This window comes from Stigmatopora nigra, chromosome 6, assembly GCF_051989575.1.
Source record: "Stigmatopora nigra isolate UIUO_SnigA chromosome 6, RoL_Snig_1.1, whole genome shotgun sequence".
NCBI classification, from domain to species: Eukaryota; Metazoa; Chordata; class Actinopteri; order Syngnathiformes; family Syngnathidae; genus Stigmatopora; species Stigmatopora nigra.
This window is the reverse complement of record NC_135513.1, coordinates 3,301,852-3,314,324: the sequence shown is the minus strand read 5'-3', so window position 1 is coordinate 3,314,324 and position 12,473 is coordinate 3,301,852. Positions and strand designations below refer to the sequence as shown.

Sequence of the window (12,473 nt, the reverse complement as noted above, 5' to 3'; positions counted from 1 at the left end):
TTTACTGGGTATTCTGTATTTGCTTCTTCAATTGAAAACAGATATTGCTTTTTTACCCTCAGACGACCTCCATACTTCTCTTGTAGCAACTATAGGTGAGGTGACCCTGGCAGAGCAACTCAGCCAACAAAGTTGGCTTCTGTTGGATGTTCTTTTATTTGTTCTGAAAGATCTGGTGATATGAGTGTTAACAAAAATATGGTCAAGACATTATTGAAGATTCCATGACCAGTGCTCTTTAATGGCGTTAATTCTTGTTCTGAGTCCATTTCTTAGCCTTCATTGCCTCCACCCAAAGTGGGCATTAACCTAAACATTTGTTCAGGATGTCTAGACAAGCCAGGAATTATCAAATTAGTAAAAGCTTCACAACTGCTAGAACACAGCTAAATTGTTTATACAACAAAGACCCAGAGTTACTAGCTGTTTTTCACCCATTATTGTGAAGCCTCTGCCCAGATACAATGATCAAATTAGTCCCTATCACTTTAGTCTGCAAGCATAAAACATCCCACATTTTGTTGGGAGAATATCTTTTGGATATGACACAAACATTTAAGTTAATTTTTATAGCAAATAATTTACAACACTTCTCACTGCCAATCCTGGTTTAAGAAAGTGATAAAGGTAGAATCAATGCATGTGCATCTAATGATTTATCTAAGCAAGAAATTACACATGGAGCTGCATCTGTAGATTTCATAGAAAGGTTAGTCTAATCAATAGCCCTTCAAGTACAACATACCAAGTCATTAAACACTAATTTCCAAGCTAAATTCAAAATTATTGAATGTTTTAAAATATTCAAGGTGGTGGAAATTGGTTAATCAAAATTAAATTGTGTTTTTTTTTTAATGTTTAAGTATATATTAAATCTACAATCAATTCACTTTCAACTTTTCTTCAAAAAAAGCAAAAACAAACATTTTATAACTGGTTTATTTGCAAAAAGTGCATTGCTATACAAAGTCAAATTATTGTTTAAATAGCTGAAAGCACAGCACAATTTTTATTTAATATTCAAGACGGTCATCTTTTCTCACAAAAACATTAAAACTGCTACAATCCCATGAAAATGTTTTAACTTTAACTACCATCCACCAAACGCAAAATAAAATGATAAATCACAAAGGTCGAGTATCATCATTTTCAGCTTTTGGAGGTGATATAAAAAAATGGTTTTAAAAAAGAAAATGGTAGATACATTACAGGATTATTGCACTATTGCCACATTTAGGCTGAGAGGTTAAACAAGTCACTGAGCTTCCACCTCAAGCAAAAAAATAAAATGATTGTACAGAAACAACATTTTTAACAGAAAAGCATACTGCACTGCCTTTTAAAGTTTTGGTGTCCATTTTTTGTCAGATTTCACATCACCAAGGCACTATAAAAACAAAGGCCACCAATGAAGAAACAATTGCAAACTATTATTGCTCCGATTCAGGCATTTCAGATGTAAACCTCATCACATGATCCTAACAGGGTGAATACATCCACCGATCTAGTGGATTGTAATCTCCCCAGACTGTTTTACTCTTTTGGAAAAGTTCCTTCTATGTACACACTCTCCGCTTATCGTCAAATAGTTTCCGCACAGTGTAGACCTAAAACGGGAGGGGTGACAATATGTTAAACACCAGACATATGACAGATTATTTGTATTAATGGACATATTACCTGTGTTAAAGCCACGCAGACCATCACTAGTACAGAAGCACATGACCAAAACGAGACTCTCCACAAATTGTCTTCCAGAAGGTTTCGGTCTCTCGCCTCAGAGGCTCGCAAGACTGCTTGCATCTGCCGACTACGCTCAAGACGTTTGTGTAAAGAGTCCATGTATTCCTGAGAAGGTGAATAGAAACAGGCCATTCTGTCTGGTTTTCAACACACAGTTCATTCAACACAGCCCATTTCAACCCATCAGTCAGTGGTCAGTATGCAATTATATATACACAAAGTGGTACCTCTACTTACAAATGTCTCAACAATAAAATATTCAGATTACAAAAAAGCCTTAATGAGAAAATGTTGCCAAACATTTTAAGATCTTAAGGTGTGTGTGTTCATATGTTTACTCAGCTGCCCAGCTAATGTGGGGCGGCTCGGTTTGGCGAGTGATTAGCGCGTCAGCCTCACTGCTCTGGGGTCCTGGGTTAAAATCCAGGTCATGTCCACCTGTGTGTAGTTTGCATGTTTTCCCTGGGACTACGTGGGTTTCCTCTGGGTGCTCTGGTCTCCTTCCACAGTCTAAAGACTAAAGTCTGGTCAACTGATTCGACACTATAAATTGCCCCTAGGTATGAGTGTGGGCGTGCAATGTTGTTTGTCTCCTTGTGCCCTGCGATTGGCTGGCCACCAATTCAGGGTGTCCCCCGCCTCTGGCCCGGAGACAGCTGGGATTGACTCCAGCAAAAAGGGTTATCCTACTTTGCGTTTTTCAAAAAAAAATTATCGCGGCCATGTCTGGTCTACATAAATCGCGATATTCAAGAGATTAGGTTGCATCAGGGTGGCCAAGTCCGGTCCTCAAGAGCCCCTTCGGGTCTGTTTTCCATATTTCTCTCCTCTACCACACCTGAATGAACTCATCATCAAGATGTCCAAAAGCTTGATACCGATCCAGATTATTTAATTCAGGTGTGTTGGTGGAGGGAGACATGGAAAACAGACTGGATAGGGGCTCTCGAAGACCAAACTTAGCCACCCCTGGTATACATATTCAATGATAGATTCATTGATCTTGTTAAAACCTAATTTGGGGTTTTAATGACCAAAATGCACTGTGTGCCCTATTGTTGTTTTCAAACATGTTTGGATGAAAAACAAAAATACAACATGTTGCACTTTGCGCAGCTACCGTGGCTGCCCAAGACTAGTATATACAGACCGCCAGAGACTAGTATAGACTATAATATCGTTGGGCTGCACCAAACGAAGGAAATGTATTCTTGTATCAGGCGTAAAGTAGTTATTTAGCCCAAAATGTGGCACTCTTTGGCAGATTGTGGCAATGTCATTTATTGTGCTTCAATGCACATAAAAATTGCGAATAAAAGTCTGTAATGAAAAAAACTGAAGCACCACAAGAACAACCAGCCTGCGGGCCCTAGGCAGTAGGCTTTTCTTTCCCAACCGCTCAAAGCTCACCTTTTTGGGGTCGGCCAAACAAAGGAAAGAAATTATATGCCTACTCTCAGGCAAAATGTAACATTGGCCTTCTAAGTGTAGGTCAACGCACAAATCCACATAGGATCTCAAACAATGATGTTAAGTGTGTCACTTACATAAGCCACTGCAATGCTTAAGGTACTGTGTTGGAATTCATGCATATGTGAGCTCACCCTCATATCCTGTAGCTTATACTGCAACATGTTTTCATCCACCTCTTCTAAACCACCCCAATCTTCTTCAACATCCACATTTCCTCCTTGCCCGTCGACGTAAAGCTCAAAGAACACCATCTTCTCCGAGAAGTGGCTGAAGCTGTTATCAAAGCACACTTGATAGTCTCCCTCCACTGTGGGCTCCACCCTGGGTAAAGGACGAAATCACAATGTTACCCATGAATAAAGTGATGCTTTCGGGTACAGGCGTGTGGATCTGGATGTGATTTGAGGCTGCACTTACACGTGAACGCCATCAGAGCGACGAGTCTCTTCAACCATGGGGATGCCTTCTGGGTTAAGGATGGTGAAATCCACGTCCATGCCAGCTCCTCCTATCACCTGATATTTTAACAAAAACACAAAACCAGATACACACAAACATTTTAGCTTCTAAACTAATAGAAACACAAGCAGACAAGGGAAACATGAGTGGAATAATGGTATTTTTCAGGCTATAATTCACACTTGTTTCAGTTTGGCTGGGCCTCCATCTAATATTCCAGCGCGAGTTTTTTTCCTCTCTAACCACCTGTTATGTTGGGTTTTTTTGTACTAGTAATTCCTTAAATATCGCGGATAATATAGACCAGACATGGCCGCAACAATCGAAAAAACGCAAAGTAGGATCACCCTAGTTGTTACTACCATACTACAAAAAATACAAGTACAATTATCAAGAAGTGTATTTTTTAAATCTTACTGCTATAAGCATATGAAGACTTTAATGTATAAATATAATCTTCATTATAGAAATTATATAAATACTTTAAATACTGTACTCAGTGAAAATAGTTCCTCTGCGCTTGATATAAATTAAAAAATAAACAGGTTAATGGGAGTTTTAGTCCAAGTCCCGCTGCACAGTTAAGACCTTTAAGGACAGTTTCATCACCAGTCATTTCTGAAGGCTTTCGTGATCCAGGCTTTCCGGTTGCTCATCCAGTAAACATGCATCAAGGCTTTTTTCTTATTTCTTAAAGAATGATGATGGTCAAACTTGTAGATTAAGCCTGGCTATCCCATGAAGCCAGCAGCATCCCCACACGTGATTATCTGCCCGTTCAGTTCATCTTTTGATAAGAATGTCCATGAAGGCATCCTCCTACAAAAAAGCCAGTCTCAGTCCCAGAAAATCACCAACCATTTTCCTGAATTATGTTAGTGAACTCTTCCTTGATATATCGTTTCACTGCCTCTTGGTCTGCCAGTTCTAACCATGTTGGTATCCTGGGGAATTATCTTCTCCTGCAAGGGCATTCTCCATCTTAACGATGATTTTAGTCCTCGTGATTACCGAATGTCCGTTTCTTCATTCTCTTTGGAACGCACGGTAGATTAATTTATGACGCATTAGATCAGTGGTCCCCAAACACCGTTTGACAGAATTGGTGCAGTTCAGTTAAATTTGATGGCTTTCTTACATGGACTTCAGCATTGTCCACAAGTTCCCAATCAGGTTCAAGTCAGGACTTTGGGAAGGCCATTTAAAAATCTTAATTCTAGCCTGATTAAGCCATTCCATTACCACTTTTGATGTGTGTTTGGGGTCATTGTCCTGTTGGAACACCCAACTGCGCCCAAGACCCAATCTTCGGGCTGATGACTTTAGGTTATCTTGAAGAATTTGAAGGCAATCCTCCTTCTTTATTTTTCCATTTACTCTCTGTAAAGCACCAGTTCTATTGGCAGCATACAGCCCCACAGCACAATACTACCACCACTATGCTTGACGGTAGGCATGGTGTACTTGGGGTTAAAGGCCTCACCTTTTCTCCTCCAAACATATTGCTGGGCATTGTGGCCAAACAGCTCTATTTTTATTTTGTTTGACCAAAGAACTTTCCTCCGGAAGGTCTTATCTTTGTCCATGTGATCAGTAGCAAACTTCAATTGAGCCTTAAGGTGCCGCTTTTTAAGCAAGGGCTTCCTTCTTGCACGGTAGCCTCTCAGTCAAATGGAGATGCAAAACACGCTCGACTGTGGACACTGACACCTGTGTTCCAGCAGCTTCTAATTCTTGGCTGATCTGCTTTTTGGTGATTCTCAGTTGAATCTTCACCCTCCTGAGCAATTTTCTCTCCGCAACAGGTGATAGCTTGCGTTTTCTTCCTGATCGTGGTAGTGACAAAACAGTGCAATACACTTTATACTTACAAACAATTGGGACCTGCAGCTGCTTTGAAATGGCTCCAAGTGACTTTCCTGACTTGTTCAAGTCAAGGATTCGCCTTTTCAGATGCATGCTGAGCTCCTTTGACTTTCCCGTTCTACGTTTGTGGGCATTTGCATCCAATGAGTCCTATTTAAATGCCCTCGGAGAAGTCACCAGCTGTAGTCTTATAATCACTCTCAAGAAGTTAAGAGGCCATGCTATGAAGCTCATTTCACTGACACAACTTTCTAAGTCACCAAAATTGCTAATTCGTGTTGTTGTATGAGTATTTCTGACCCAGCAGATTTGATCACTTTTTCTCTTAACCCATAATAGACTCATAAAAGAACCAAACTTAATGAATGTTTTTTTTGTGATAAAAAAGTATCTGTTCCAATCACTCTATCAGAGAAAAATCAGAGTTGTTGAAATAACAGGAAACTCAAGAGAGCCATGACATTATGTTCTTCACAAGTGTATGTAAACTTTTGACCACAACTGCATATACTTAACATAAAAAAAAACGGGATGAGTTGAAGCTGCGAATGGTGAAGCCGCAAAGTAGTGAAAGATCACAGTAGTTATTTTGCAACTTATACTCCAGTATGACTTTTACTTTAGTTATCTCTTTATTGTGTATTTTTTGTCTGGTCAGGTGCGACTTACAGTCCCAAAAATACGGTAGTAACATTTTAATAATGGCTGGCAAGGGTTGCAAAAATTAAAAAGTGATGATAGAATTTTACAATGATTTAGGGTGCACTAATGTGTACAAAAAAAACAAAAAAAAAAAAAAAACTTCAAAGAGATTATACTTTAATTTTTTAATGTGAAAATAGCATGAGGAATTTGTAATACTTTTTTAATGTCAAATTTTAAATCATTTGAAAGTGAAATGACAAAAAAATAGGCTACCATTCTCTCCTTTTAATCTATATTAGCCCCTTTGTGGAAGAGTGTGGACATCTATTTATTTATGAGTATACTATGCAATATGGGCGGCCCGGTGCGCGAGTGGTTAGCGCGTCGGCCTCAAAGTTCTGGAGTCCTGGGCATAAATCCAGGCACGTCCACCTGTGCGGAGTTTGCATGTTCTCCTTGGGCCTGCGTGGGTTCCCACCCATATTCCAAAAAACATACATAGTAGGCTGATTGAACACTCTAAATTGCCCCTAGGTATGGCTGTGAGTGTGCATGGTTGTCCGTCTCCTTGTGCCCTATGACCGCCTCTTGCCCGGAGTCAGCTGGGATAGCCTCCAGCACCCCCCGCGGCCCTCAAGATGATAAGGCGAGATAAAATGAGACTATGCAATGCATTTCCATTCTACTGAAGACGCCTGCTTCGTCATATGTACATTCATGCATTTTATAGAGTTCACAACCCTTTTAGACAGAACATTTAAAAAAAGTCTTATATAGAGCTAGTGGATAAAAATGCTTTCTAGACTCTAAATTCCATTTCTTTACTTGATTTCCCTTGTTTTTAATATTACACTCGATTTCAATAGTCATTTGCTTGATTTTGATTCACAGAGCTGTCGTTGTCAAGCGTTCTCAACGGTAGGAGGAAATAGGTAGTTAATCTCAGTTCAGGAGGTAGAAAGTGACGGATAGATAAAAATAAGATTATGAGCGAATGTGGGGGTTACCTGATATTCGACCTCCATCGTACCATTTTGTATTGCTCGTTGGAAGAAACAATCTGATTTCCCAGATTGCAAAAGGAAAGTGAACTCGCTGTTCTCTTCTCCAAAGGCGAATCCCAGCCCAAAGCACCATCCGAATAAAATGAGGATCAGCAATCGTTTTTGTATCCTAACGAGAAACACCATGATGAAAATATTAGCTAAAACACGCTTGCAGGTTACAGTAGACATTCCCTGACACCATTCTTCCGCAGGAGAACTTTCTGGTACTGTGATTGGACGGAAACACCCAATTACAGAGGACGTCTTGGCATTTTCTAACCAATCACTGAAAATAAAGTTCCCCTATCGTAAATAACCGTATAAAGCTATAATTTTGCCCTCTTCGCCTTTGTAAACTTTATCATTTCATTTACAATATGGACGAAAAATATACTTACATAAGTATTCAAAACTTTTAACAACAACAAAGTCAAAATCTATCTATTTTTACCTACTCGTGGGAGTTCGTTGTCCATTTTAGCTGGTTGGTTTGTCAGACTTGCTATAATTTGACCACTAAGAGACAGTGTTGCACAATATTAGTATTAAAATGATCACAATCATGTTCAGAAAAACTAGTATACGTGTTTTTTATGGTTAAGTTTACCCATCTATTTGAGGCTAAATGCAGCGGCAAAAGGCTCTCCATACTTTGCACTCTTTTCATGTGTTTTGTGACTTTTTGCAATTTGTTCGTCAAATTCGGATTTAACGTCAAATATAACCATTCAGACTTAAACATCGGTTATCAGCAGGGAATTACAGTTTTGAGCGACTTCCATCGCACTCAAAGCATTACGGAAGAGATCAAGAGCCATTCAGAGCATTCAGATCTGGCGACAGGGCACTCTTCAGCACAGCTTCCGCCAATTTGACGAGAGACCTCAAGGCTCCCAAAGCAGACTACAATTGAATTCTAATCTCATTTTCTGAATCCTCATTGTGGTCTCGGGGGTGTTGGAACCAATCCAAACTGTCTCCAGGCCAGAGGCGGGGCACAGCTTCGATCGGTGGCTAGCCAATCGCAGGGCACAAGCAGACGGACAAGCTTGCACACTCACACCTATACCACAACTACAGGGGCAATTTAGTGTCCAATCAGCCTACCATGCGATTTCTTTGGAATGCAGGAGGAAACTGGAGTACCCGGAGGAAACCCACACAGGCCCAAGGAGAACATGCGAACTCCACACAGGTGGACGTGACTTGGATTTGAACCCAGAGCTGTGAGGTCGACGCGCTAACGACTCGCGCCATGTTCTCCCAGGGCCTGCGTGGGTTTCCTCTGGCCACTCCTGATATATATATATATATATATATATATATATATATATATATATATATATATATATATATATATATATATATATATATATATATATATATATATATATATATATATATATATATATATATATATATATATATATATATATATATATATATATATATATATATATATATATATATATATATATATATATATATATATATATATATATATATATATATATATATATATATATATATATATATATATATATATATATATATATATATATATATATATATATATATATATATATATATATATATATATATATATATATATATATATATATATATATATATATATATATATATATATATATATATATATATATATATATATATATATATATATATATATATGACGAGAGTCATCATTCACATGCACACAAAGGAGCTTATTTAGGACCATAACTACTTCCATTTTAATATGGATACAATCCGTACACTACAATTGTCCATTGGACTTACATTCTTCTATCACATTTTGAAAACCCACATGTTAAACATGGTACAACATATATGACAGCATTTCGCATGACTTAATTTTGAAGATGATCAAATAACCATCCTCAAGGGGCCAGCCCCACTACTTGAGAAGCACTGACTTATTGTAGCACCATGTTTGACAGAGCAACATGCAATTTAAATAGTCCCATTACATTAAATAAATATGCACATTATTACAAATAGTAATCATGTTTTTAGTCCATGTCTGCTTCTTCATTGCAACTGCTCTTCTGTGATGTCCTTTTTAGGATGTGATCCACACAAGTCCTTCTTACAACTCATCTATTTAGTTGAGTTGCTTGCAGGAGGTGATGCTGATGTCACCCATTAGTCCACATGGAACACACCCAGATTAGAGCCGTAGAGCTCCAGCTTCCAGTTTTCCAATCCCTCCTTTGGTACATTCATTTGGGTGAGTAACTTTTTTTCACTGTCTAACCAGTGCACAGCCCAGCACCTCTTGCTCTCTTGTGTGGTCTCTGCTAGCAGCTCCACTTGGCAGCTCAACAAGTCACCCACATGCACACTCAGCACGCCAGTGCTGCATTTGTAGGTGCAGGTCAAGTTAAGGTTAAGATATATGAAGTAACTGCCTGCACGTATTGGCCGCAGCCAGTGTTGATCAGGGTGAAAATGGTAGTTGCTTCCGACAGTCTGCCCACCACTATAATTGACTGGCTCCCACTTAACGGTTGAGTTCACCAACTCACCTGCAAAAGAGAAAAATCTATGTTCATTTAGGGACACATTTATTTAAACTGTGTTAGATAGAGATAAAACAACAGCACTGCTCAGGGTAAGAGTCTCTCGCACCAGGTTCGTGATTAACCATTGTTGGCTGGTGGTTGGGTAAGTCACTCTGTGAGAGTCTGAGATTCAGCTATATGCTTTTTTGGGCCCCCCACAACAGGCAATACTTGTTTCAATGTATTCAGTGAGAGAATTATGCACATCTGAATGTAGGGGAAGTTTGCCTTCTGTTTGTTTTTAATATTATCTGAGTTATTCAGATACGTAGGGTGTAGTCTGTCTTTCACCAAAATGTCGTCTGTGTCTGTGCTTCCTACTGCTGGAATTGCTAGTGAAACTAAGGGAATTTCCCAGATACAGAATGAAATGAAGTTCTAATCTAAAAAAGAAGATCAGTCAGTTGGGTTAGGCTCCAGCTACACCCACAACTCTTCCGAGGATGCGGGGTATGGAAGATCAATGAATGATTGATGAATGTTTTAACACCAACACTGTCCTCTTTCATCCTGTTACTATTTTAAAAAAAAGTTTAATTACAGAGATTATATTCCTTGTACGGTTCAATAAACATTGCAGTCATGTTTTCCCCTTTCATGCATTATTACATGTCAATAAGCCTATATATTTAGAAGTATTATTCTAATTTTTTGTAATGAAAATTGACACCTGTGGTTAAAACACTTGACACAAAAGAGGAAAACTAAATAGAAAGAAAATGTGAGCGCTATCAAAATGGATTTGCGGTGTTTAAATACATTCAATCCGAAAAAAATAGACTTACTTGAGATTGCCTCCAAAAAAGCAAAATTCTGCATCTGTCAACACATAAACAATAATGGTTTAAGACGCAAAGAATGTCTCGTTCGTTAGATGTCTAACGTTTCTAAGATTCTGAAATGCACCTTGTATGCAGGACTCGATGTGGGTCCCTGTGGTTCTTCCATTCCAAATTGATACTCTTGCAGGTTTTGGTTCTCTTTGGACTGCAGCTTCATCAGAACTGGGACACACAATGCGATCATAGCTCCCAGCACTGCATAAAGAACGATGATGGAGACGACGATACATGTGTCCAGACAGCGTACACGGCTGTGGTCTCGCTTCTCATGCCTTTCAATGTCCATGTCTTTATATTCCCTTCCCAACAATGCGCACATGGACACGGCTGAAGGGACGAGAAATTACTTTGTGATTAATCTCCACAGTATGCCTCCTCTTGCACACCACAGTCCGGTCCAGCTCTCGAGGTTGAAAAGAGTGTCGTCAGGCGGGCCCTTTTATAGCGCCGTAGTGAGAGTTTGGTTTCATACCAAAGAGGAAAATCACGGCGGTCATGGGTTTCCCTTCCTAGCGTACTTCGTGCTTTTGTTGCCTCCGCCCCCACAGTGGTTATGTGCTATTCTCCTCAGGCGAGAAAACTTGCGGAGACTCCCTGATGTTTCACAATGTTGCGTAAACAGACTGTAGGAAAAGGAACCTGTTCTATCAAACAATTGGCTCATCGCCCACACTTACTGTGCGTGTCAATACAATAACAAATGTCAAATAACTAACCCGAAACAAAAACAAAACAAACCTGAAAGAAGAAATGAACATTTTAACTTTCAGGGACAGTATAGTATTGGACTTTTTGGACTATTGAAAACACCTCCTGAAAGTAATCATTTATTAGCGTAAGGTTACAAGGGTTGCGGGTGGTACTATAGCCTCTCCCAGTTAATTTGAGCATCAGTTGGAGGGCAACCTGAATTGGTGGCCAGCCAATTGAATGGCACAAGGAGATGGATAACCCTTCATGCTCACATCTCATAACTAGGGGCAATTTAAGATGTAAACCAACCTGCCTCCCCTTTATGGCAATGTGAGGGTAAACTGGAGTACTCAGAGAAAACCCACGCAAGTGCAGTGAGAACATGCAAACTCCACACAGGAAGGTCCGTACCTGGGATCGAAACCTCGATCTTATAACTGTGAGGCCAATGAGCTAACCACACAGTCCAATGGGCCTCCAAGTAAGAGATTTATAAAACAAAAAAATTAAAACAAAAAAATTAAAAGTACTCTTAGCGAAATACACAGACCATAATTTACCTCTTCGTTTTTTTTTTCCTAATATATTACAAATTGTGGTGGCCCGGTGGGTGAGTGGTTTGTGCATTGGACACACAGTACTGGTGTGGTGTTAGTATGTTCTCCCCGGGGCTGTCTGGGTTTCCTCCCACATTCCAAAGACATGCATGCTAGGCTGGTTGGTTACTCTAAATTACCCCCAGGTAGGTAGGATTTTTATGTATTATCATATTAATAAATATATATGTATACATATATATATATATATATATATATATATATATATATATATATATATATATATATATATATATATATATATATATATATATATATATATATATATATATATATATATATATATATATATATATATATATATATATATATATATATATATATATATATATATATATATATATATATATATATATATATATATATATATATATATATATATATATATGTGCTTGTATTTAATCATCAAGGAAATGCACCTGCAAACTTACACCATAAACAGTTTTATCTCATTTCCCAAATCAGACTGAAGCCAACATGACGTAGGGAATTCCCTGTCATGTG

General features: G+C 38.6%; 2 protein-coding genes across 2 annotated transcripts; both read right to left on the bottom strand.

The window, feature by feature from the left end:
* Positions 1 to 921: 921 nt before the first annotated feature.
* On the bottom strand, positions 922 to 7,469 carry tmed1b (transmembrane p24 trafficking protein 1b). Its single transcript, XM_077719853.1, has 5 exons — positions 7,194 to 7,469; positions 3,634 to 3,731; positions 3,348 to 3,537; positions 1,681 to 1,848; positions 922 to 1,607 (listed from the first exon to the last, which is right to left on the bottom strand). Exons 1-5 carry the CDS (start codon positions 7,419 to 7,421, stop codon positions 1,557 to 1,559), a joined length of 735 nt encoding a protein of 244 aa, XP_077575979.1. The 5' UTR covers positions 7,422 to 7,469; the 3' UTR covers positions 922 to 1,556.
* A 1,507-nt stretch (positions 7,470 to 8,976) lies between these two features.
* On the bottom strand, positions 8,977 to 11,302 carry LOC144198429 (uncharacterized). The gene is made up of 3 exons (XM_077719430.1): positions 10,724 to 11,302; positions 10,603 to 10,636; positions 8,977 to 9,781 (listed from the first exon to the last, which is right to left on the bottom strand). Exons 1-3 carry the CDS (start codon positions 10,976 to 10,978, stop codon positions 9,399 to 9,401), a joined length of 672 nt encoding a protein of 223 aa, XP_077575556.1. The 5' UTR covers positions 10,979 to 11,302; the 3' UTR covers positions 8,977 to 9,398.
* Between the last annotated feature and the right edge of the window lie 1,171 nt (positions 11,303 to 12,473).

Coding starts and splice junctions, on each gene's coding strand:
- LOC144198429 (XM_077719430.1), bottom strand. CDS start 10,978: ATGTGCGCATTGTTGGGAAGGGAATATAAAGACATGGACATTGAAAGG. Junction 10,637..10,723: donor CATCGAGTCCTGCATACAAG/GTGCATTTCAGA, acceptor ATGTGTTGACAG/ATGCAGAATTTTGCTTTTTT. Junction 9,782..10,602: donor TTTTTTGGAGGCAATCTCAA/GTAAGTCTATTT, acceptor TCTCTTTTGCAG/GTGAGTTGGTGAACTCAACC.
- tmed1b (XM_077719853.1), bottom strand. CDS start 7,421: ATGTCTACTGTAACCTGCAAGCGTGTTTTAGCTAATATTTTCATCATG. Junction 3,732..7,193: donor CGATGGAGGTCGAATATCAG/GTAACCCCCACA, acceptor TTAAAATATCAG/GTGATAGGAGGAGCTGGCAT. Junction 3,538..3,633: donor CGCTCTGATGGCGTTCACGT/GTAAGTGCAGCC, acceptor TCCTTTACCCAG/GGTGGAGCCCACAGTGGAGG.